The sequence below is a fragment of the Heterodontus francisci genome, chromosome 34 (genome assembly GCF_036365525.1).
Source record: "Heterodontus francisci isolate sHetFra1 chromosome 34, sHetFra1.hap1, whole genome shotgun sequence".
Taxonomy (NCBI): Eukaryota; Metazoa; Chordata; class Chondrichthyes; order Heterodontiformes; family Heterodontidae; genus Heterodontus; species Heterodontus francisci.
In genome coordinates this window covers 27,771,401-27,798,823 of record NC_090404.1, presented here as the reverse complement: position 1 = coordinate 27,798,823, position 27,423 = coordinate 27,771,401, and the positions used below count along the sequence as shown (strand labels likewise).

General features: G+C 44.5%; 1 protein-coding gene and 1 gene segment (V, D, J or C); one reads left to right on the top strand and one right to left on the bottom strand.

Annotated features, from left to right (window-relative positions):
• Window positions 1-27,423, top strand: part of LOC137348767 (zinc finger protein 850-like) — a 546,053-nt gene that overhangs the window by 16,966 nt on the left and 501,664 nt on the right. The gene's annotated exons all lie outside the window — the stretch shown is intronic.
• LOC137348438 (Ig gamma chain C region-like) lies at window positions 2,670-3,719 on the bottom strand. The segment is given in 3 exon segments: window positions 2,670-2,752; window positions 3,137-3,454; window positions 3,530-3,719. Coding segments are annotated over 3 exon segments (576 nt in total).

Here is a 27,423-nt window from a genome sequence, read left to right as displayed (position 1 = left end):
TTGGCCATTATAAATTGCCCCTAGTATAGGTAGGTGGTAGGGAAATATAGGGACAGGTGGGGATGTGGTAGGAATATGGGATTAGTGTAGGATTAGTATAAATGGGTGGTTAATTGTCGGCACAGACTCAGTGGGCCGAAGGGCCTGTTTCAGTGCTGTATCTCTAAATCTAAATCTAAAAATCAGCACCATTCGTGACTCCTCAGATATTGAAGTAGTCCGTTGTAGAATTACAAGAAGATATGAAGAAACTTGCAGTATGGGAATAAAATTGTCCAATGAATTTAACGTAGATAAATGTGAAGTATCACATTTTGCCAAGAAAGTTAAAGAGGTGACGTATTACTTAGAAAATAAAAATATAAATGTGGAAGAGGAGCAAATGGATCTGGGAGTACAAATGCATAAATCGTTAAAAGTAGAAACGCAGATTAACAAACTAGAATTGAAAGGTAAAGAAGTTATGCTAAACCGCCGTCAAACCTTGATTTGATCACATCTGGAGTAGTGCACACAATCTGCTTGTCATATATAAAAAGAAAAATGATACAGAGGCATTGGAGAGGATGCAGACATTATTTACAAGGATGACACCATGAATACGGGGGTATACCTTTCAGGAGAGAATGAACAGGCTAGGTCTCTTTTCTCCTGAAAAGAGGAGGCTGAGGGGTGACCGAATAGTTTTTTTTTATTATGAAAGGTTTTGGTAGAGTAGACACAGTGAATGTTTCCACTTGGGAAAGAGCAAAGCTCGTGACCATTAACATAAGGTAGTCACCAAGAAATTCAATAGGGCATTCAGAACAAGCTTCTTTGTCTAGAGAAAGGTGAAAATGGGGAACTCTCTACCACAAGGAGTGGTTGAAGCGAACAATGTACTTAAATGGAGTCCAGAACACAAAAGTCCGAGTGTATCAGGCCTGTCTCCTCAGTACCTTGCTCTATGGCAGCAAGGCCTGAACAACGTATGTCAGCCAAGAGCGACCTCTCAATTCATTCCATCTTCGCTGCCTCCGGAGAATACTTGGCATCAGGTGGCAGGACCGTATCTCCAACACAGAAGTCCTCGAGGCGGCCAACATCCCCAGCTTATACACACTACTGAGTCAGCGGCGCTTGAGATGGCTTGGCCATGTGAGCCGCATGGAAGATAGCAGGATCCCCAAAGACACATTGTACAGTGAGCTCGCCACTGGTATCAGACCCACCGGCCGTCCATGTCTCCGCTTTAAAGACGTCTGCAAACGCGACATGAAATCCTGTGACATTGATCACAAGTTGTGGGAGTCAGTTGCCAGCGTTCGCCAGAGCTGGCGGGCAGCCATAAAGACAGGGCTAAAGTGTGGCGAGTCGAAGAGACTTAGTAGTTGGCAGGAAAAAAGACAGAAGCGCAAGGGGAGAGCCAACTGTGTAACAGCCCCGACAAACAAATTTCTCTGCAGCACCTGTGGAAGAGCTTGTCACTCTAGAATTGGCCTTTATAGCCACTCCAGGCGCTGCTTCACAAGCCACTGACCACCTCCAGGCGCTTATCCACTGTCTCTCGAGATAAGGAGGCCAAAGAAGGAGACAAGAATATAAAGGAGATTTCAATAGAGCGTTATGCTCAAAGAGTTAGATGGGGCGATACGGGAGGAGACTTGAGCCAAGCATAAACGCTTGCATGGACTTATTGGGCTGAATGGCCTATTTCTGTGCTGTATAGTCTATGTAACCCTATGTAAGAGGAAACAATGGGTTACGCCTCAGTAACCCGGATGTACCTGGGCCATTGCACCTTCCAAAAAGCCAGCAGTTGAGATTCGTCAACTCAGCGGAGTCTGGTGGTAAAGTACTGGAGGTTTCTGGTGTGCATAGTTAACTGTTACAGTGTAGGGGTCCTCGCCAATGCTTCAGCTCGGTTGTTAGAATTTATGATTGTGCCCGATAGCAGTATTTACCTGATTCTATCCTCTCCTGTACTCACTGCTGTACGAGATCTATTGGCTGCCCTCCAGTACCTGACCCAATGGTCTATTGTTCATGAGACCCGAAACACAGTAAATATCAGCAGGGTGTTGTACCGTGAGGACATTGCAGCCAAGTCCTCTCTTCTTGTTCCCAGAAATAGCACACACGCATTTACCATAGATCAGGAGTGGAACCACGCACTATTGCTGTTTCGTGAATCGAGGGACACTAAGACCAATTTCAGGCCCCGAACACCATCAGGTGAAATCAACGAACTCAGCAAGAAACGGGTATCCAACCCCAGATCCAGGGAAGTTTATTGCTTCTTCATCCTTCACACGGAGGTGGTGGGGCTATTATTGTGCAAATAATATTTCCAATCATTTATTCCACAGATCAGGAATAACTCTGACTGGAATTTAATTGGGACAAATTGTTCCCGTTCTCATGCTGCAGACGTTTACGCATCAGACTGACTGGTGCTGGAGGTCAGTTGCAGCCCCGTAGCCAGAACGTAGTGGGTTCCAATATACCTCATTATTTTTATTCCAATCAAATTACAAATAATCAGAAATGAAAACAGTTTAGTTTACACTCATCAAAACAAAAGGTCACAGCATTGGATTCTGTTCATGATGATGTTATTAGACTCCTATGACCTCTAACCCTGGTGGTGCAGAAGATATGAAGAATTAAAATGTAAAAATCTACTCGCATCAATTGGCTGAGCCGCCTGATAACTGGCTGTTTTTGGCTTTTAACTGACTGCTGGCACTCATTGTTGTGTCGGACTTAAATCCTGCAGTACAGAACGAAGTAAACAGCACCCAAAGTCTTCTTCCCACATTATGGAACTCTATGCATCTTCAGCTACTGTTTATTGCTGTTTAAAGATAGCCCACAATCACCAGTGAACCGTACAGTGAAGTTGGAGAAATCCTTCTCCTACTTCATTCTTACCATTGGGTCCTCACATGTATATAGCGGCGCACACACTGAGTGCTGATCATTTTATTGTCTCCGTGTGGCCTGTGAGTTAAGGCTGCATTAATTGTTATCCACACATTTTGCTGTTCCTACAACTAGAGGAATCTGATCACCAGTGCCCCCGTTGTTTGATGTTGCCTTTAGATTAAGTACAAAGCACTGATTGTGTGAGTATATATTGTGTAACTGCCCTTACCTTCTGGGTTGCTGATGGCCCTCTTCACGGTAGAGTCTGAAGGTGGATGTGAGGCAGAACAGGTGTATGTTTCTCCCTTTTTCCATTCAGCTGCAGGTAAAATGAGAAGGCTGCTTGTGCTGAAGCTCTGGTCCTGTTCAAGAGCAGTGGGGAAACTGGTGACGTTCGAGTTTAAAGCAACTCCGTCCTTCTCCCAGGAAACGGTTATTTTATCAGGATAGAATCCTCTTATCAAGCATGTGAGAATGGCGGTGCTGGTATTTTGAATCTCCTTTGGTGTTGGAGGCAGGAGGCGGACCTTTGGCTGCATTGGCTCGACTGTAACAGAAGTTCAACCAGGGTTAGTCTTCCTTCCACTGTCATTTAAAAACAGGGTGATATATTTTTACCCACCTTTTGTCTTTCTTGTTTGTTTTGTTACCGGATTTGATGATTGGTCCCCATGTGCTGAGCATGAGTATTCAACCCCGCTATCCCACTCTTCCATGCTACTTGTCAAGCGGCTGATTGTCAGGTACTGGTTTCCATCCTTTGTAGCTGCTTCGATTTGAACTCCTTTAGTCCTCATCTTACCATCAACTGTCCAAGAGATCGCAATCTCAGTGGGAATTGTAGAGACCACTTCACACACCAGGGAGGCAGTCTTATTGATCCAGATGTCTTCAATTGAGGGATCTCTGAGAAATACTGTGATTTCTATCAGTGAGAAACCAGAGCTTCAGAAACAGGGCAATCTCCAACCTCCCTTATATAAAAGCAAAATACTGCAGATGCTGGAAATCTGAAATAAAAAGAAAAAGTGCTGGAAATACCCATCTGTGGAGAGAGAAGCAGAGTTAACGTTTCAGGTCAGTGAACCATCATCAGTTGTTTTTACTCCAACCTCCCTTTCCTCTCCACTGTCATTGAATGTGTTATTGCTTCCCAAATCCATTCCCATCTTTCCTGGAACTCCATATTTGAATCCCTCCAACCAGTTTTCCACCCCTGCCACAGTGCAGAAACGGCTCAAATCGAAGTCAGGAATGGCATCATATGTGACTAGGACCAACTTTCCCTCCTTATCCTTTTTAACCTCTCTGCAGTCTTTGACATTGTTGACCACACCTTCACCCTCCAACATTTCTCCATTGTCATCCAGCCTGGTAGGACTGCTGTCACCTGGTTCCATTCTTAGCTAACTGTAGACACAGAATCACTTGCAACGGCTTCTCTTCCTGCTCCCACACTGTTAACGCTGGTGTCAGTTTTGGCTGACAATGTCCAGCTCTACTTCACCACCACCTCTCTCAACCTCTCCGCTCTCTCTGAATTATCAGACTGCTTCTTCGAGATCTAGTGCTGGATGAGCAGAAATTTCGTTCAATTAAATATTGGGAAGACTGAAGTAAATTTATTTTGGTCGCTACTCCAATCTCTGTTCCCTAGCTACTGGCTCCATCCCTTTCTCTGGCAGCAGTCTGAAATTGTACCAGTTTTTTACAACCTCGGTATCACATTTGACCCTGAGATGACCTTCAGACTGCATGTTCGTGCCATCACTAAGACCACCTATTTCCACCTCGGTAACCGCTCGACTTCGCCCCTGTCTCAGTTCATCTGCTGGTGAAACCCTCATTTGTGCCTTTGTTACCTCCATGCTTGATTATCCCAACAGACTCCTGGCTAGTCTCCCACATTCTACCCCCTGTAACCTTGAGGTCATACAAAACTCTGCTGCCCATGTCTTAACTTGCACCAAATCCTGTTCACCTACTACACCTGTGCTCACTGACACACGTTGGATTCTGGTCAAGATAAGTCTTGATTTTAAAAATTGTCATCCTTGTTTTTAAATCCCTCCATGGCCTTGCCCCTCACTATCTCGGTAATGACCTCCAGCCCTACAACCCTCTGAGATGCTCATCTGATTCTGTCCTCTTGATCATCCCTAATTGTAATCTCTCCCTCATTGGCGGCCCTGCCTTCAGCTGCCTGGGACCCAAGCTCTGGAATTCCCTCCCTCAACCTCACTGCCTCTCTATCTCACTTCCCTCCTTCAAGATACTCCTCAAAAGCTATCTCTTTGACCAAGCATTTGGTCATCTGTTCTAGTATCTCCTTATGTAGTTCGGTGTCATATTTTGTTTTGCAACACTCCTGTGAAGTGCCTTGGGATGTTTTATTCCATTTATTTTTATTCGTTTTATGGGATGTGGGCATTTCTGGCCAGGCCAGCATTTATTGCCCATCCCTAATTGCCCTTGAGAAGGTGGTGGTGAGCTGCTTTCTTGATCCGCTGCAGTCCATGTGTGGTAGGTACACCCACAGTGCTGTTAGGAAGGGTGTTCCAAGATTTTGATCGAGCAATATAGTTTCAAGTCAGGATGGTGTGTGACTTGGAGGGGAGCTTGCAGATGGTGGTGTTCCCATGCATTTGCTGCCCTTGTCCTTCTAGTTGGTAGAGGTCACGGGTTTGGAAGGTGCTGTTTAAGGAGCCTTGGTACGTTACTGCATTGCATCTTGTAGATGGTACACACTGCTGCCACTGTGCGTCGGTGGTGGAGGGAGTGAATGGCACCCCATCTACAAACAATCAAGTGGGCTGCTTTGTCCTGGATGGTGTCGAGCTTCTTGAGTGTTGTTGGAGCTGCACCCATCCAGGCAAATAGAGAGTATTCCATCACACTCCTGACTTGTGCCTTGTAGATGGTGGACAGGCTTTGGGGAGTCAGGAGGGTGAGTTACTCACCGCAGGATTCCTAGCCTCTGACCTGCTCTTGTAGCCACGGTATTTATATGGCTACTCCAGTTCAGTTTCTGGTCAATGATAGCCCCTAGGATGTTGATAGTGGGGTATTAAGCGATGGTAATGCTGTTAAATGTCAAGGGGAAATGGTTAGATTCTCTCTTGTTGGAGATGGTAATTGCCTGGCACTTGTGTGGCGCGAATGTTACCTGCCACTTATCAGTTGAAGCCTGGATATTGTCCAGGTCTTGCTGCATTTCTACACGGACTGCTTCAGTATCTGAGGAGTCGCGAATGGTGCTGAACATTGTGCAATCATCAGCAAACATCCCCACTTCTGACCTTATGATTGAAGGAAGGTGAAGCAGCTGAAGATGGTTGGGCCGAGGACACTACCCTAAGGAACTCCTGCAGTGATGTCCTGGAGCTCAGATGATTGACCTCCAATAACCACAACAATCTTCCTTTGTGCTAGGTACAATTCCCACCAGCAGAGAGTTTTCCCCTGTTTCCCATTGACTCCAGTTTTGCTAGGGCTACTTGATGCCATACTCGGTCAAATGCTGCCTTGATGTTAAGGGCAGTCACTCTCACCTCATCTCTTGAGTTCAGCTCTTTTGTCCATGTTTGAACCAAGGCTGTATTGAGGTCAGGAAATGATTGGCCCTGGGATAACCTAAACTGAGCGTCAGTGAGCAGGTTATTGCTAAGCAAGTGCTACCTGATAGCACTGTCGATGACACCTTCCATCACTTTACTGAAGATCGAGAGTAGACTGATAGGGCGGTAATTGGTCGGGTTGGACTTGTCCTGCTTTGTGTTTGCAGGACATACCTGGGCAATTTTCCACATTGCAGGATAGATGCCAGTGTTATCAGGGACCATAGCCTTTGCAGGATCTCGTGCCTTCAGTCATTCCTTGATATCACGTGGAGTTAATCGAATTGGCTGAATATTGGCATCTGTGATGCTGGGGACATCAGGAGAAGACTGAGATGGATCATCCACTTGGCACTTCGGCCTGAAGATTGTTGCAAATGCTTCAGCCTTATCTTTTGCACTGATGTGCTGGGCTCCCCCGTCGTTGAGGATGGGGGATATTTTTGGAGCAACCTCCTCCTGTTAATTGTTTAATGGTCCACCACCATTCACGACTGGATGTGGCAGGACTGCAGAGCATGTATCTGATCTGTCTATTGCATGCTGCTTATGCTGTTCGGCATGCAAGTAGTCCTGGCATGTCGCTTCACCAGGTTGACACGTCATTTTGAGGTGTGTCTGGTGCTGCTCTTGGCATGCCCTCTTGCACTCTTCATTGAACCAAGGTTGGTCTCCTGGCTTGATGGTAATGGTAGAGTGGGGGATATGCCGGGCCATGAGGTTACAGACTGTGGTTGAATACAGTTCTGCCGCTGCTGATGGTCCACAGCACCTCATGGATGCCCAGTTTTGCATTGTTAGATCTGTTTAAAATCTATCCCATTTAGCACGGTGGTAGTGCCACACAACACGATGGAGGGTATCCTCAATGTGAAGACGGGACTTCGCCTCCACAAGGATTATGCTGTGGTCACTCCTACCAATACTATCGTGGACAGATGCATCTGTGGCAGGCAAATTGGTGACGATGAGGTCAAATATATTTTTACCTCTTGTTGGTTCCCTCATCACCTGCTGCAGACCCATTCTAGCAGCTATGTCCTTTAGCACTCAGCCAGCTCGGTGAATAGTGGTGCTGCCTGGCCACTCTTGGTGATGGATATTGAAGTCCCTCACCAGAGTACATTCTGCGTCCTTGCCACCCTCGGTGCTTCCTCCAAGTAGTGTTCAACTTGGAGGAGTACTGATTCATCAGCTGACGGGGGTGGGGAGGGCAGTAGGTGGTAATCAGCAGGAGGTTTCCTTGGTCATGTTTGACCTGATGCCATGAGATTTCATGAGGTCTGAAGTCGATGCTGAGGACTCCCAAGGTAACTCCCACCCCACTGTATACCAGTCTGCTGCCTCCTCTGCTGGGTCTATCAAGGATTTTTGGAGAAGAAAGGAAGGTTTCAGATGGTGGTTGTTTGCAAGGACAGTGGGGTCAAGCTTGTTTTTTGAGGAAGGGGTGATGATGGTGGATTTAAAGGAGAGATAGACAGTACCTGAAGAGAGAGAACCATTAACAATATCAGTTAACATGGGGAAGTTGGCTGGTCAGCAGTTTAGTGGGAATAGGGTCGAGGGAGCAGGAGGTGGGTCTCATGGACAAGATGAGCTCAGAGAGGACATGAGGGAGATAGGAGAGAAACTAGGGAAAGATGTGGGTTCAGGGCTCGGGCAGGAGGATCTTTCGAGACAGTTTGACCTGGGGGGGCTAGTGGGAGGGAGCGAAGCAGCAGAGGCAGCTGATTGGATGGTCTCAATCTGAGTGACAAAGAAGACCATGAGCTCTTCGCACTTTTTGGAGGTGAGGATGGAGGAGACAGGGGAGAGGGAGAGCACTTCAAAAGGAATGAACTTGTGTTAAAGATATTAAAAAGACTCAACACACTGTGTATTTAATACAAAACTGATTTATTTGACTTTTATCCCAAACTTTCACCCCTATAACTGGGCTGCAGTTCTTTAACATCAGCAGAAACAGTTCCCAACGAATATCGTTCAGTCCTGGATGTGGTTAATAGCAGAATCTAACCACTGTAGTTACTTGTGTACTCACTGGTGTGTCAGAAGGTAGGATGACGTAGTGAATCCCTCCCCACACTCTGAGCAGGTGAACGGCCTCTCCCCAGTGTGAGTGCGCCAATGACTTTCTAGCTGGGATGGGTAATTGAATCCCTTTCCACAGTCCCCACATTTCCATGGCTTCTCCCTCGTGTGATGGCACTTGTGTTTTGACAGGCCAGATGATCAGCTGAAACCTCGTCCACACACAGAACACGTGCACTGTTTCTCCCCACTGTGATCGCTGCTTTCTCCTTCCATGTTCAAAATTCTCTGATATTCAGGTTATGATAAATTGGACGACTGTCAGATCCTGATGTGATGTTGGTTTGAGTTTCTGACTGTAAATCCTCCACTTCTGATACCCTGTGAAATTGATTTAAAACAGAAAAAAAAGGGAGTGTGAGAGAAACTTTAAAGCAGGTTGTGAAATGGAGCAGAATGAATCTGGTAATTTGTGGGTCAGGCACTAGGAAAAAGTGACCATGAAAGCTGCTGAACTATTGTAAACACCCAACTGATGTCCTTCAGTGAAGGGAACACACCATCTAGTCCGAGCTTACGTAAGGGAGCCTAGGGAGAGAGGAAGTATTAGTGGGATTAGCATCTGTGAAAGTTGATAAATCACCAGGCCCAAATGAAATTTATCCTAGGCTGTTAAAAGAAGCAAGAGAGGAAATAGCAGAGGGTCTGACCATCATTTTCCAGACCTCATTGCAGGAGGATTGGAGAATTGCTCAATTTGTACCTCTGTTTAAAAAGGGAGTGAAGAATAGACTGAATAATTACAGGCCAGGCAGTCTAACCTCAGTAGTGGGCAAATTATTGGAATCTATTCTGAGAGACAGGATAAACTGTCACTTAGAAAGGCACAGGTTAATCAAGGATAGTCAGCATGGACTTGTTAAGGGAAGATCTTCTTTGATGAACTTGATCGAATTTTTTGAAGAAGTAACAAGGAAGATAGATGAGGGTAATGCAGTTGATGTGGTCTACATGGATTTTAGCAAGGCTTCTGACAAGGTCCCACATGGCAGATGGTTAAAAAAATAAAATCCCATGGGATCCAGGGAAATGCAGCAAGGTGGATACAAAATTGGCTCAGTGGCAGAAACAAAGGGTAAATGTTGACATAAAACCAAGAAATACTGGTAATTGTTGACAGCTGTTTTAGCGACTGGAGGGCTGTTTCCAGTGGCGTTCTGCAGGGCTCAACACTGGGTCCCCTGCTTTTTGTGCTGTATATTGACGATTTGGATGTAACTGTAGGGGACATGATGAAGAAGTTTGCAGACGACGCAAAGATTGGCCGTGTGGTAGATAGAGAGGAGGATAGCTGTAGGCTGCAGGAAGGTATTGTTGGTCTGCTCAGATTTGCAGAAAAGTGGCAAGTGGAATTCAACCTGGAGAAGTGAGAGGTGATGCATCTGGGGAGGTCAAACAAGGCAAAGGAATACACGATTCATAGGAAAATACTGAGAAGTGTAGAGGAAGTGAGGGACCTTGGAGTGAATGTCCACAGATCCCTGAAGGTAGCAGGACAGGTCGATAAGGTGGTTAAGAAGGCATAAGGAATCCTTTCCTTTATTAGCCGAGGTATAGAATACAAGAACAAGGACATTATGCTGGAACTGTTAGACCACAACTTGAATACTGTGTGCAGTTCTGGTCACCTCATTACAGAAAGGACGTAATTGCACTAGAGAGGGTACGAGGAGATTTATGAGGATGTTGCCAGGACTAGAAAAATTCAGCTATGAGGAAAGATTGGATAGGCTGGGGTTGTTTTCCTTGGAACAGAGAAGGCTGAGGGGAGATCTGATTGAAATATACAAAATCTTGAGGGTCCTGGATAGAGTGGAGGTGAAGGGTCTATTCACCTTAGCAGAGAGGGCAGTGATGAGGGGGCATAGATTTAAAGTGATTGGTAGAAACATTTGAGGGGAGATGAGGAAAAGCCTTTTCACCCAGAGGGTGGTGATGGTCTGGAACTCGCTGCCTGAAAGGATAATTGAGGCAGAGAACCTCAACTCATTCAAAAGGAGTCTGGATATGCACCTCAAGTGCTGTAAACTGCAGGGCTATGGACCAAATGCTGGAAGGTGGGATTAGAATAGGTGGCTCGTTTTTCAGTCGGCGCCGATACGATGGGCCAAGTGGCCTCTTTCTGTGCCTTAAACTTTCTATTATTCTATCATTCTGTGATGAAACTATCGTCCTATTTATGGCAAGTGTAAAAAGTAGAGTTAATCTCTTTCTCTCCCCATTTTCCCTTCTCTGTACGCCTGTCTTTCTCCCCTTCTCTCTTTGTCTCTGTACCCTTCTTTCTCCCTGTCCTTCTGTCTTTCACTTTGTCTCAATTTCTGTCTCTCCCTGTATGTATTTCTCGATCTGTCTCTCACTCTTCCTCCCCGTCTCTCACTTTATCACACTTTCATTCACTGTCTGTCTCTCACCCTCTGTCTGTCTTTCTCTCTCTCTAGCTCAGTCTCATTGTTTATTATGCTGACATTGATTCTCCAAGTCAGAAAGAGTAGCTGCTACTCCAAGATCAACACAACACCTGAGATGAGCCCAGGTCTGTGAACTCATACGCAACTGAATTGGACCAATGTTCCCATTGATTCACTGATGGAGAATTGCAAATGTTACACCTTTGCTCAAAAAAGGATGTAATGATAAAACCAGCAACTACAGGTCTCTTAGTTTAACATCAGTGGTGGGAAAATTTCTAGAAATAATAATTTGGGATCAAATTAATAGCCACATGGACAAATGTGTTCTGATTGAGGCAAGCCAGCACTGATTCATTCTGGAAAAATCATGCTCGACTAACTTGCTGGTGTTTTTTGAAGACCTAACAGAGAGGGTTGATGAGGGCAATGCAGTTGATGTGCTGTACATGGAATACCAAAAGGCATTTGATACAGAGCGACACTGGAATAAAAGGGACAGTAGCAACAGGGATATGAAATTGGCTGACTGACAGGAAACAGAGAGTAGTGGTTAATGGATGCTCTTCAGACTGGAGAAAGTTTTGTAGTGGAGTTCCCCAGGGGTCAGTGTCTGGACCCTTGCTCTTCCTGCTATATATTAATGACCTTGATCTTGGTGTACAGGGCACAATTTCAAAATTTGTGGGTGATACTAAACTTGGAAGCATTGTGAACTGTGAGGAGGATAGCGTAGAACTTCAAAAGGACAGACAAGTTGGTGGAATAGGTGGACAAGTGGCAGATGAAGGTCAACGTGGAGAAATGTGAGGTGATTCATTTTGGTAGGAAGAACATGGAGAGACAATATAAAATAAAGGGGACAGTTCTAAAGGGAATACAGAAGCAGAGGGACCTGGGGGTATATGTGCATCAGTCATTGAAGCTGGCAGGACATGTTGTTAGAACAGTTAATAAAGCATACAGTATGTTAAGCTTTATTAATACGGCCAGAGTATACAAGAGCAAGGAGGTTATGTTGAACTTGTATAAGACACAATCAGCCTCAACTGGAGTATTGCATCCAGTTCTGGCTGGCCCACTTTAGGGAAGATGAGAAAGCATTGGAGAGAGTACAAAAACGATTCATGAATGTTGGTTCCAGGGATGAGGAATTTCACTTAAGAAGATAGGTTGGAGAAGTTGGGACTGTTTTCCTTGGGGAAGAGAAGGATGAGAGGTGATTTGATAGAGATATTCAAATCATGTCCTATCTACACCTTCTCCTTTGTTATCTCTTGCCCCATCCCCACTTTACTTGCTTAAAGCCTTTTATATTTCTAATATCTGCTAGTTCTGAAGAAGGGTCACTGACCTGAAACGTTAACTTTGCTTCTCTCTCCACAGATGCTGCCAGACCTGCTGAGTATTTCCAGCATTTCTGGTTCTTATTCCAGGAGTAGCTCCTCTGACTTAGCCATCCCCCTCCACACCGAGTGACCGAAGATTAGGAGAGTGAGGCTAAAGTGTAACCAATGCTTTTGATAAGGTCTCACATGGCTGACTGGTCACAAAAATAAATGCTCATGGGATCCAAGGCAAAGTGGCAAGTTTGGAAGTTAAGGGTAATGGTTGATGGTGTTTGTGTGACTGGAGGCTGTTTTTAGTGGACGGCAACATGGTTTATCTTTTTAACCCAGTGAATTAACTTCCCACCTCAATGAGTACTTGCTCCTGTTCCTCTAATACATAATTGCAAATGAACCAATCAGACAGGTTTTCTTGAGTTTGAACAAGATGTAGGTTTATTAACCTTAACACTGTAAACCAATTAAAATTTACTAAAATACACTAGGCATCTATGACACACACACACACACACTTGGTAGCTGCAGCTGAAGTCTTCTCTGGGAACTTACTGGACAGAGTGAGAGCGAGAGTGGTGATTCTCTCTTGCTGGGTCTCAGTTACTGACTATCTTCTGAGTCACCATTCACAAATCTCCAGAGTGGTTCAAGTGGTCATGTGATGTGACCACCTCTGTGTTTGAACCAGGAGCTTCTGGAAATGTTTTTGAAATTCAAGGCTCTCCTCAAGCTGTTGAAGCACAGGGGGTGGGGGGTGGGGTGTAGTTTGGCTCTTTCAAAGTCAATGGGTGTTGATGGCTTTTGATGATGCCCATTGACAAGGTTATCCCAGATAAGTGAATCAGAGAGCATCCCATTCTTCTGGTTAGGCTGGGCAATCACCTCTGTCTCCAGCCTGCTTTTTATTTTCATGTGCAAATTATGCGTGGCCATCTTGGCTGCTCGCTGTTCTGTTTTTTAAAGTTATTTGTAACCGTCTCAGTGATGAGTCTCAGGCAAAGTTCCACACGACGAAATGAATATTTCCATTTGGCATGTGGGGTTTTCATCACGACATCAACAGCATCGCCCTCAACAACCGTCTCTGTTACCTCTTCAGAAAACTCTAGTTAAACATGATTTTCCCATAACTAATCCGTGCTGGCTTTCCTTAATTAACGCACATTTGTCCATATGACTATTAATTTGGTCCCGAATTATTTTTTCTAGAAGTTTTCCCACCACCGAAATTAAACTGACTGGCTGGTAGTTGCTGGGCTTATCTTTGCACTCTTTTTTGAACAGGAGTGTAACGTTTGCAATTCTCCAGTCCTCTGGAGTACAACCCCTCAGTCTAAGGAGGTCTGAAAAATTATGGCCAATGCCTTTGCAATTTCCATTCTCACTTCCCTCAGTATCCTTGGATGCATCTCATCCAGCCCTGGTGTTTTATCAACTAGACAGCCCATCTAATACCTCCTCCTTATCAATTTTAAATCCTTCTAGTGTATTAATTACCTCCTCTTTCACTGTGGCCTGAGTTGCAACTTTTTCCTTAGTAAAGACAGATGCAAAGTATTCATTTAATACCTCAGCTATTCCCCCGCCTCCATGCGTAAATCCCCTTTTGTGTCCCTATTTGGCCCTACTCCTCCTTTTACCACCCTTTTACTATATATATGTGAATGGAACACTTTGGGATTTCCTTTTATGTTAGCTACCAGTCTCTTTTCATACTCTCTCTTTGCTTCTCTTATTTGCTTTTTCACTTCCCCTCTGAACCTTCTATATTCAGCCTATTTCTCCATTGTATTATCCACCTGACATCTGTCAGAAGCACACTTTTTCTTCTTCATCTTCATTTCTATCCCTTTTCTCATCCAGGGAGTTCCGGATTTATTTTCCTTACCTTTCCCCTTCGTGGGAATACCTTGCCTGTGCCCCAACTATCAACTTTGAAAGTAGCCCATTGTTCAGCTGCTGTTTATTTTCCTGCCAACCTTTGATTCCAATTTATTCGGCCCAGATCCATTCTTACCCATTGAAGTTGGCTTTCCTCCAGTTTGTTATTCTTACTCTAGATTGTTCTTTGCCCTTTTCCATAACTAACCTAAACCTTACGGTACAATGATCACTGTCCTCTAAGTGTTCTCCTACTGATATTTGATCCACTTGCCTCACCTCATTCCCAAAGACCAGGTCCAGCAGTGCCTCCTCTCCCATTGGACTGGAAACATACCATAGAAAATATTCCTGGACACACTCTCGGAACTCTTGCCCCCCTCTGCCCTTTCCACTACTACAATCCCAGTCTATATTTGGACAATTAAAGTTCCCTGTTAGAACTGTGGGGTGGCATAGTGGCACAGGGGGTGGCACGGTGGTTAGCACCGCAGCCTCACAGCTCCAGTGACCCGGGTTCGGTTCTGGGTATTGCCTGTGCGGAGTTTGCAAGTTCTCCTTGTGACCGCATGGGTTTCTGCCAGGTGCTCCGGTTTCCTCCTACAACCAAAGACTTACAGGTTGATAGGTAAATTGCCCCTAGTGTAGGTAGGTGGTAGGAGAATGGTGGGGATGTGGTAGGGAATATGGGATTAATGTAGGATTAGTATAAATGGGTGGCTGTTGGTCAGCACAGACTCGGTGGGCCGAAGGGCCTGTTTCAGTGCTGTATCTCTCTCTGACTACTTTATAATTCTTATATCTCTCTGTAATTTCATTGTAAATTTGTTCCTCTTCATCCTTTCCACTAGTTTGTAGTCTGTAGACACCGAGCAATGTAATTGCTGCTTTTTTGTTCCCTGGCTCCAGCCAAATTGATTCTGCCCATGGCCACTCTGGGATATCCTTTCTCTCCAGCACTGTAATGCTGTCCTTAATCAATAACTTGAATCAAGTTATCAAGTCCTTAATCAAGTCCTTGAAGCGGCCAACACCCCCAGCTTATACACACTACTGAGTCAGCGGCGCTTGAGATGGCTTGGCCATGTGAGCCGCATGGAAGATGGCAGGATCCCCAAAGACACATTGTACAGCGAGCTCGCCACTGGTATCAGACCCACCGGCCGTCCATGTCTCCGTTATAAAGACGTCTGCAAACGCGACATGAAATCGTGTGACATTGATCACAAGTCGTGGGAGTCAGTTGCCAGCATTCGCCAGAGCTGGCGGGCAGCCATAAAGACAGGGCTAAATTGTGGCGAGTCGAAGAGACTTAGTAGTTGGCAGGAAAAAAGACAGAGGCGCAAGGGGAGAGCCAACTGTGCAACAGCCCCAACAAACAAATTTCTCTGCAGCACCTGTGGAAGAGCCTGTCACTCCAGAATTGGCCTTTATAGCCACTCCAGGCGCTGCTTCACAAACCACTGACCACCTCCAGGCGCGTATCCATTGTCTCTCGAGATAAGGAGGCCCAAAAAGAAAAGAATCAATAACACCACCCTCCCCCTTTTCTTCTTTTCCTATCTTTCCTGAACACCTTGTATCTAGGAATATTTAACATCCAGTCCTGCCCTTCTTTTGAGCCAGATCTCTGTTCTAGCCACAACATCATATTTCCATGTCAACCTGCACCTGTAACTCACCAGTCTTATTAACCACACTCCATGCATTCACATACATGCACATTAACCCTGATTCAGACTTTATTACTTTCTCCCTGACTCGGACCCAACTAATAACTTACTATTCCCGACACTAATGCTATCCATCTCCCACAGTATTCTGTGCACCTTGGTATTCCTCTCTGATATTAACTCCTTGTTCCCACATCCCTGCCCTATAGAACTAGCAAATCACCTCATTCCCACAAGGAAATTTGTCTCAGCTATGTTTAGGTACAACCCATTGTGCCTGTACAGGTCCCACCTTCTCCAGAACTGGTCCCAGTGTCCCAGGAATCTAAAGCCCTCCCTCCCGCACCATCTTTCCAACCAAGCATTCATCTGCACTATCCTCCAGTTTCTATACTCACTTGGGCGTGGCACTGGGAGTAATCTGGAGATTACTACTTTTGAGGTCCTGCTTGCTAATTTCTTACCTAGTTCAATAAACTCTTTCTGTAGAACCACATCCCTCTTCCTACCCCTCTGTCATTGTTACCACTGTGGACCATGACTACTGGCTGTTCACCCTCCCCTGCCACCTCCCAAGGATGCTTTGCAGCCGTTCAGTGACATCCTTGACCCTGGCACTAGGGAGGCAACACACCATCCTGGGATTCACGTCTGCGGCCACAGAAACGGCCATCTGTTCCCCTGACCATTGAATCTCTCATCACTATCGCTCTTCCAGTATTCCTTGTGCCCCAGTGTTGCCTAGACTGGAGAATTTTAGTTATGTGGAAAGATTTGGTAGGTGAGGCATGTTTTCTTTGGAACGGAGGAGGCTGAGGGGAGACATCATTAAAGTGTAAACAATTATGAGGGGTCTAGATAGATGGATAGTAAGGACCAATTTCCCTTAGTTGAGAGGTCCGTAACCAGGGAGCATAGATTTAGTTAAGAGGTATAAACCTGTAAAAGATTTGGGGGGAAATGTTTTCACTCAGAGGGTGGTGGGGATCTGGAACCCACTGCTTCGAAGGCTGGTAGAGACAGAAACCCTCATAACAATTAAAAAGCACTTGGATATGCATTTGAAGAGCCCAAACCTACAAGGCTACGGACCAAGAGCTGGAAAGTGGGATTAGGCTGGATTAGATTTATCAGCCGGCACGGACACAATGGGCCGAATGGCCTCCTTCCATGCTGTAAATTTCCATGATTCTAAGTTGAGGAGCAGCTCCTTCAGGTAACTATACAGTTTAGTGATACAGCACTGAAACAGGCCGTTCGGCCCACGGAGTCTGTGCTGACCATCAACCACCCATTTATACTAATCCTACACTAATCCCACACTAATCCCATATTAATCCCATATTCCTACCACATCCCCACCTGTCCCTACCACCTACCTATACTAGGGGCAATTTATAATGGCCAATTTACCTACCAACCTGCAAGTCTTTTGGGAGGAAACCGGAGCACCCAGAGAAAACCCACGCAGACACAGGAAGAACTTGCAAACTCCACACAGGCAGTACCCAGAATTGAACCCGGGTCACTGGAGCTGTGAGGCTAACCACTGCGCCACTGGGGACAGTAACCTCTCACACTGAATACATACATGGCCCATGGACTCCTCTAAGCTGCAAACATCACATGCAGCCTGGGAGTGGGTGAAGCTGCTGAAAACCCTGTTGTTCAGGATGCTCCATCTCCTGGGCACTTGGACCCGGCTGGGAACAGACACTCTGAAGCCCCGCCCACTCGCTGTGCCCTCACCAAGTTGGCCGCACATGCACCCTGACCTGTCTAAGATGGCGGCCAGTGCTCTCCCCCCCCACCCCCCGGTCACTGCGGGGTAAACACGGGGCCTGTGTCCTCTTATTCGGGTGTTTATGAAGATTCCCAGCCCACCCACAGTTCCAATTCCTCCCCTGCACCCACAAACTCCTCCCGCCTCCAGATCCGCCTCTGTCCGTCAACCGTACTGCGCATGGACAAAGCACAATCAGAACCCACGCCAGCGCACTGGGCTCCTGGAGTCATTGCTAGGGGACTTTCTGACCAATGGAGCATCTTGAGTAATTAATCCGCCATTGAAAACTCCAATTGTTAAATGGCTGATTTTTTTGTGTCATCCCATGGAGTTTGGAGCCGGAGACTCAAAGAACAAAATCATTAAATAAATGATACAGAAACCCGAGTGCCCAGGCCATCAACTATGGTGTGAGGTACAATGGGACTTCTGTTCATTACCTACATTTGGACTCAGGAATTAGAGGGATGTTTTCACAATGCACAGATGACACGAAATTGGGTGGCAGAGCTAATAATATGGAGGAGTGCACTGAAATCCAGGAAGACATAAACAGGCTGGCAGACTGGACAGATAAATGGGAAATGAAATTCAACATAGTGAAATGTGAGCTGGTTCATTTTGGGAGGAGGAATAAGGAGGCCAGTTATTGGTCAGAATGTAAGAAATTAAATGGAACAGAGGAGCAAAGAGATCTGGGAACAGAGTCACATAAATCACTGAAAGGAGCAACACAAGTCGATAAGAGAGCAAAGAAAGAGCTGATGTTCTTTTCTAGAGGAATACAATGTAACAGCAGGGAGGGAATGTTAAATTTATAGAGAACCTCACTTAGAAGGACTGTGAGCAGTTCTGGTCTCCAGATTAAAAAAGGATATTGAAGCACTGAAGAAAGTGCAGAATAGATTTACAAAGAAGTCACGAGAGTGGATGCTACTATCCAGCAAGATTGAGCAGGCTGGGGCTCCTTTCTCTGGAAAAGAGAAGACTAGGAGGAGATCTGATCGAGCTCTTTAAAATTATCAGTCAGTCAGAACAAGGGGGCAGCAATATAGGACAGACATTAACAGGTCAAATAGAGAACTTAGGAGGAATTTCTCTACTCAGAGAGTGGTGAGAATGTGGAACTCACTGCCATGTGGAGTGGTTGAAGCAGATAGTAATGATGTGTTTAAGGGGAGGCTCAATACATTTATGAGGGAGAAGGGAATAGAGGGATATGGGGGCAGAGTGGGAAGAGGTAATTAGATTGGGAGGAGGCTCATGTGGATGAGAAGGGCGGCACAGTGGCGCAGTAGGGCGGCACAGTGGCGCAGTGGTTAGCACCGCAGCCTCACAGCTCCAGCGACCCGGGTTCAATTCTGGGGACTGCCTGTGTGGAGTTTGCAAGTTCTCCCTGTGTCTGCGTGGGTTTTCTCCGGGTGCTCCGGTTTCCTCCCACATGCCAAAGACTTGCTGGTTGATAGGTTAATTGGCCTTTATAAATTGTCCCTAGTATAGGTAGGTGGTAGGGAAATATAGAGACAGGTGGGGATGTGGTAGTAATGTGGAATTAGTGTAGGATTAGTATAAAATGGGTGGTTGATGGTCGGCACAGACTCGGTGGGCCGAAGGGCCTGTTTCAGTGCTGTATCTCTAAACTAAACTAAACAGGGCCCAGGGGTGGATTAACACGTGGGTTTACAGGGCCTGTTGTGGTTGAATGAAAGTTCTGGCTCTAAGTTTTAGACTATGTCCCCAGTTCTGGCTTTCCAACCAGCAGAATTATCTTCTCTCCATCTACCCTATTAGTTCCAATTTATATCTTCAAAACTCTTAATCTTCTAAATTCCAGGGAATACAACCCTCATTGTGAGGTGATGCTGTTTGGCAGAAGGGATAGGGAGAGGCAATTTATACTTAATGGTACCATTCTATAGAGTGTGCAGGGACAGAGGGGCCTGGGGGTTCATGTGCACAGATCATTAGATGTGGCAGGAAGTATTGAGAGAATAGTTAGCATTTGGGATTTTGGGCCTTATAAATAGAGATATGTATTCAAAAACAGGCAAGTTACGCTGAAACTTTATAAAGCTCTGGTTAGGCCACAACTAGAGTATTGCATCAAGTTCTGGCCACCACATCTTCGGAAGGATATGAAGGCGTTCGAGAGGCTGCAGGTTGGAGAAGCTGGGGTTGTTCTCCTTGGAGCAAAGGGGATTGAGGGGAGATCTGATAGAGATGCTCAGAATTATGACAAGTTTAGATAAGGTAGACAAAGAAAAGCTGTTCCCATTATCTGAAGTTACAAGGACCAGGGGAAACAGATTAAGGTTTTGGGCAAGAGATACAGGAGGGATTTAAGGAAGAAGTTTTATTTTTTAGGCAGTGTGTGGTAATGACCTGGAACTCGCTGCCTATGATGGTGGTGGAAGCAAAGATGATCAATGATTTTAAAAGGAAATTGGATGGGCACTTGAGGGAAATAAACCTGCAGGACTACAGGGATAGAGTGGGGGAATGGGACTGACTGGATTGTTCTACAGAGAGCTGGGATGGAATCAAAAAGCTCAATGTCCTCCTTCTGTGTTGCAATAAATCTATGACTCATTGGTGTAATTTCTCCTCATAATTTAACCCTTGGAGTCCAGGTATCATTCAGGTAAATCTACCCTGCACTCCCCCCAAGACCAATATATCCTTCCTAAGGTGTGGTGCCCAGAACTGAACACAATATTCCAGGAGTGGTCCAATCAGGGCTTTGTGTATCTCAGTGCTTTTCCAGTCACACTGATACCTGGAATCTTTTCCCACAGACAGAACAGACAAACCTTTTTTCCTTCCACATTCAAAGCCGATGATATTCAGGTCCTGATGAATCGAGTCACCACATGCTTGGTGTAAATGCAGGACCAGTAGCTTCTGCAGGTGTTGAGGCCTATGGTTCTGAAGCCTCCCCACCCACCTGACCAAAGTCACCACTGGAGGTGAGAAGTAATGCAGCTTTATCTTAAAAAGCAGCCGAGAGAGAGGGACACCCGAGATAATAGAAGACAGAATCCAGAAGCTTGTTTCCATCAAACCAGAAAGTAGATGCCCTGCTGCAGAATTCTGTATCTACTCTATACAGCAGTGAACTAGAAGTGATCCACTGACTTTCAGCCAAGAGAGAAATCTAAAAACACCTCAGGCCTGCAACCAATGAGAACTGGATTTCCAAGAGAATTCAACAGGTTTACCATGACCTCCCCGAAATCTACCCCCCTGCCCACTTCTAAATTGTTTTGTCCTTTTCCCTCTCTATCTGTCTCTTGTGTGAGTGGATGTGGTTATGACAATTTCAGGATAAGGCGTATTGATCAATAAACAATTGATTTTCTGTTTTAAAACCTACAAGAAAGCCTGTCACTGTCTGTTTATTTGACAAATAAAACACCAAGGGGCTAAACCCTTATTACAAAACACACTTGCTGTGGTCAGGTGGGAGTTGAACAGTGGGAACCAACCAAATCTCACCACGTGGCTGTAACATTAGTGATGTGGTTTGAAGGATAAATATTAACAGCACACTGGGGAGAACACCTCTGCTCTTCAAAATAACTTTATGGGATCATTTGTGTCCATCTGAGAGGACAGATGGGGTATTGGTTGAAGGTGTCATGTGAAAGACGGGACCTCTGGCAGTGCAGTGCTCCCTCAGTGCTGCATTGGAATATCAGCTGAGATTTTGTGCTCAAGTCTCTGGATGTGGATTTGAACCCACAACCTACTGACTCAGAGATGAGAATGTAAACACTGAGCCACGACTAACACCTCATCATTACTCTTTATTATTTCAGTTCTCAGACCTTCGGTTATTCTCATGGCCAGGTCCCAGCTCCCTGTATATTGCAGACTGCCTCTCCTAGTCTTGGTATCCAAGGAAGGTATCGGTAACATACACATGTATCTGTCCCTGGAGTGTTTGATGGGACAGTATAGAGGGAGCTTTACTATGTATCTATCCCATACTGTATCTCACTGGAGAATGCTTCGAGCAGACACACAGTGCTCTGAATGACTCATTTCCAGGGACTGACATCCATTACTTTGATAAGAACAACATTGAACATAATGATAAGGGAAATCCATCAGTTTTCCTCCTGGACACACTTCCAGAGGGACAGTGAGTGTTCCGGATATTTTTGTACATTCTGTTTGTTATTTCATCCCGAGTCTGAGTCTTTTGGTGATGATTTGAATTTGATGTCCTCTAGTTACTGACCTACTGACTAGTAGAAATAGATTTTCCTCATTTACCTGATGAAATTTTGAACCCCTCCCTCAGATCTCCCAATGACCCTTTGCTCTAATGAAAAGAGCCCCAGTTTCTCTAATCTCTCCTGATAACTAAATTCCAAAACATGGACACATTGCTGCAGACAAGATTGGGTAGAGGTCAGGTGACTCCCCTCCTGTAATACAAAATACATCTGGGCTGTTGGAGACCAAAACCCATCATCACATCTGGTCCAGCCCTGGGAAGACATTAAAATGGGAAACAGGCAATTCAAAGCGAAGCAGCTCCTATCTTCAACAATTGTGTTATCAAAGACCCTGGCAGAGAGGGAGACTGTGGATTCAAAATCAAAATAATAGGTGTGACCTAACACCACTGTATCACGATGAGCCATCTTCAAACCCCATTTTTAACAATGGTGCACGTTCAAAGACATTGTATAAACCCTGCAGGGGAGAGCATTCTTTGGTCACATGATCAAAACCAAGCTGATAACACTTTTGTCTTAAAGAGAGAGAGAGATAGATAGAGACTGAAGGCCATATTTCCAGCCAGAGAAGCTGTGAGGTTGACCAGTTGAGCAAAGGTGCCCTGTCTGGAAAAACAGTTTCAAACCATCTTTGAACAACTGGGGCAGAGAGAAATTGCAAGGTGACTTTGAATTCCCCACCAGTGGAAACAAACCAGAAATCTGCAACACTTCAGCAAGTTCAAGACTCCAAATATTCAGGCCTGCACCTTTGAAAAGACTTTCCTCCCAAGATGATGGAATGGGTTTTTGCAAACCATCAAACTCTTAGATAACTTGGGACTTTAAATGTATCTTACCTTTTCCTTTCTATCTATCTATCTTTATGTGTGTTTATGTGTGTGAATGTATGAGAAAACCTGTCGCTGGTCTGTTTATTTGACCCTTAAAACACTCAGAGGCTGAAACACGAGTTTAACAAAAACACTATCTGTGGTCAGTCGGGAGGTGAAAAGTGGAAGCCAGTCACCCCATTTCCTACCTGTCTGTAACAGGGGACTGAGTGTAATGTATCCAGGTTTACTGATGATACAGAGTTAGGTGGGAAAGTAAGCAGTGAGGGGGGCACAAACAGGCTGCAGAGGGATATAGACAGGTTGGGTGAGTGGGCAAGAACATGGCAGATGGAATACAATGTGGTGAAGCAGAAAGTCATCCACTTTGATGGGAAAAATAAAAAAGCAGATTTATCAATGGTGAGAGACTGAGAAATGTTTGCATTCAGAGGGACCTGGTGTCCTTGTACATGAATCACAGAAAGTTAACATGCAGGTACAGCAAGCAATTAGGAAGGCAAATGGTATGTTAGCTTTTGCTACAAAGGGATTGGAGAATAAGAGTAAAGAAGTCTCACTACAATTATACAGAACATTGGTGAGGCCCCACCTGGAGAAGCGTACAGTTTTGGTCACCTTACTGAAGGAGGGACACACTTGCCCTTGAGGGAATGCAATGAAGGTTCACTAATCTGGGTCCTGGGATGAGGCAATTGTTCTATTTACTCACAAAATGTGGGCATTGCTGGAAATTCCAGCATTTATTGCCTGTTTTGAATTGCCCTTGGGAAGGTGGTGGTGAGCCGTCTCCTTGAATATAACTGAGTGATTTGCTAGGCCATTTCATAGGGCAGTTCAGAGTCAACCACATTTCTGTGGGTCTGGACTCACATATACACCAGATCGGGTAAAGACAGAAGATTTCCTTCCCTCAAGGAAATTAGTGAACTAAGTACATTTTTACGACAGCCTGGTAGTTTCATGATCACTACTACTAATTTTTTTAAAATTCCAGATTTAATTAATTAATTAATTGTGCTTAAATCCCTAAACTGCCATAGTGGGATTTGAACTCTTGGCTCTGCATCATTAGTCCAGGCCTCTGGATTACTAGTTCAGTAACATACCCACTATGCTACAGCACCCCCACTGTGCTCCATCTCCTCCTATGAGGAGAGATTGAGTAGACTAGGTCTATATTCCCTGGAGTTTAGAAGAATGAGAGGTGATCTGACTGAAACATAATAAATTCTTAAGGGACTTGACAGGGTAGATGCTGAGAAAATGTCTCCCCTGTCTGGGGAATCTAGAACACTGGGTCACAGTCTCAGGATAAGGGATCGGCCATTTAGGACTGAAATGAGGAGAAATTTCTTCACTGAAAGGGTTGTGAATCTTTGGAATTGTCTACCCCAGGGAGCTGTGGATGCTCAGTCGTTGAGTATATTTAAGACAGAGATTGATAGATTTTTGGGTACTGAGGGAATTAAGGGATATGGGGATAGTGCGGGAAGGTGGAGTTGAGGTAGAAGATCGGCCATGATCTGGGTGAATGGCAGAACAGGCTCGAAGGGCCAAATGGCCTCCTCCAGCTCCTATTTCTTATCCCTCCCTAATCCTCTCCGCCTCTCTACCTCACCCTTCGTGATTCAGACACTGATTAAAACCCACCTCTCTGATCACGCCTTTGGTCAGATGCCCTAATATCTCCTTATGTGGTTCAGTGCCAAATATTGCTTTATAAATGGGATAAATCTCTAGTCATGAGAGGTTCAGGGGTCTGTGCAGTCTCATTCACCCTATTATCAATTGAACAAATATGACCTGATCGGAGAGAGCCAGCGTGGATTTGTAAAAGGTTAAATCATGTCTCGAGACAAGGAGGCCAAAGAGAGAAGAAAGAGAAGTCATGTCGAACTAAACATGTTGTATTTTTGAGGAGGTCACTAACATGGTAGATAAGGGAATGTCTGTGATGTAACTTCCAGAAGGCATTCAATAAGGTTCCACACAATCAACATTCACACAATGCACAATGAAAGTGCGTGGAATTTGAATTAGAATTATTACTCGAATTATTCTTAGAATTATTGCTTGGATAGGGAATTGGTCAGGAGGTAGGAGAGAGAGAGAGTAAGGTTTTGAGTATGTACTCCACTTGGCAGGATGTGACTGGTAGGATCTGTTCTGGGGCCTTAGCTTTCCATGATAGGTATCAACGACTTCAGTGCAGCAATAGAGAACTGTATATCCACGTTTCTTGTTGATACTGAGTTAGGAGGCACGTTGAATATTCTAGAAGGAAGCAAACAATTGCAAAGGGATATTGATAGAGTTAGTGAGCGGACAAAACAGTGGCAGGGGTTCAATGTGGGGAAGTGTAATTAACATTAGAGTCATAGAGTCATTTAAGGCACAGAAGGAGGCTATTCAGCCTGAGTTCTGATGAAGGGTCACTGACCTGAAACATTAACTCTGCTTCTCTCTCCACAGATGCTGCCAGACCTGTTGAGTATTTCCAGCATTTCTTATTTTTATTTTAAAAGATATAACAGTTGACAAGCAATGGCTTGCATTTTAAGAATTAATACATAATTTGTAACAAATGTACATTCCTTTACGACATAAAAATCTTACAGAAAAAGTGGTCCAACCATGGCTAACAAGAGGAGTTAAAGGTAGTATTAGATTGAAGGAAGAGATTTATAATGTTACCAAAATGAGTGGTATGCCTGAGGATTGGATTGAATTTAGAATTCAGCAGAGGACCAAAAATTGATCAGGAAAGAATATGAATGCAGATTAACAAGAGATATAAAAACAGATTGTAAATGTTTCTATAGGTTTGTCAATAGGAAGATATTAGAGAAAGGAAACGTGGGCCCATTAGAGAGAGCGACAGTTGAAATTATAATGGGGAATAGGGAAATGGCAGAGACATTAAATAAATGATTGTATCTGTCCTCATGATAGAAGACACAAAAACATTCCAGAAATAGGAAACCAAGTGTCTAGTGAGAATGAGAAACTGAAAGAAATCAGTATAAGTAAAGAAATAGGAATGGAAAAATTAAAGGGACTAAGTGGCAACAAATCCCCTGGACCTGACAACCTTCATCATCAGGTTTTAAAAGAGGTAGCTGCAGACGTATTGGTTTTGATCTTCCAGAATTCCATAGATTCTAGAGCGGTTCCCAAGGATTGAAAGGTAGCAAACATAACCTCACTATTCAAGAAAGCAGAAAGAGAGAAAATGGGAACTATCAGCCAAATAGCCTCACATCAGTAGTAGGCAAAATGCTAGAATGTATTATTCGGGACATGGTAACAGGGCACTTAGAAAATCATAATATGATTTAAGCAGAGCAAACATGGACTTGTGAAAGAGAAATCATGTTTAAAAAATCTGTTAGAGATTCTTGAGGATGTAACTAGTAAGGTGGTTAAGGGGGAACCAGTTGTGTATTTGGATTTTCAAGAAGCAAGAAACATTTGGTAAGGTGCCACACCAGAGGTTATTACACAAAACTAAGACTCATGGGATTGAGGTAATATATTAGCATGGATTGAGGATTGGTTAATGGACAGAAAACAGAGAGTAGGAATAATTGGGCCATTTTCAGGTTGGCAGGCTGTAACTAGCAGGGTACTGCAAGGATCAGTGCTTGGGTCTCAGCTATTTACGATCTATCGAAATGACTCAGATGAGGGTATTGAGTGTAATGTATGCAGGTTTGCTGATGGTACAAAGTTAGGTGGGAAAGCAAGAAATGAGGAAGACAGAAAGAGGCTTCAGAGGCATACAGACAGGTTGGGTGGGTGAGTGGGCAAGAACATGGCAGGTGGAATACAATATGGTGAAGTGTGAAGTTATCCACTTTGATAAGAAAAATTAAAAAAAAACAATTTTTTTTATGAATGTTGAGAAACTGAGAAATGTTTGCATTCAGAGATATCTGGATGTCGTTACAACCAAGGTGGGAGTAATGCACTGTTAATTCAGTCCCACTGCTTCACAGGTCACAGCGTATTAGTAAAGTTTTCCACCTATTGGAAATTAGCCAAATTAAACACTTTATTTATCCCCTAGAATAAAGCACACCAAACCAGATTTCTTCAAACAACAACAAAATTAACTGTTTATTAATAAACTAAATCTTAAACAATAATGGGATAAATCTCTCTCTCTCTATATATATATATAAAGATTTTATTACTGCTTATTCTTCCTAACCGTCATGCACACACACATTCAAAAAACTGGTTGACTGGGGAAAAAGGCTTTTTGGTGTTCAACTATTTCTTAGGAATAATAAAATAGTTGGTGGTCACGGTCTGGTAGGGTATTTCCAGATTGGTGAGGTGCCCCAGAGTTGATTAGTTGGATGCCGCTCAAAGACTATCCGGGCGAGTTTGATGAACAGTCTGTGATGGGTAGACGTTCAAGGCAATTCGTCTGCAGCAGGCATCACACAGATCTTTCAGCAAACGGTGCAGCAACAGGTGTACTTACAGTTTAAAGTAACAGTCCATCAATAGAAGCTTACTTGAGATTTCAGGATCTCAGAAAAAACACAGGAGTAACAGGAATCACCCTTGAGGCAGAGATTTTTCAGAGACTGGAGGCAATAGGAATTTGCTACCTTTAACAA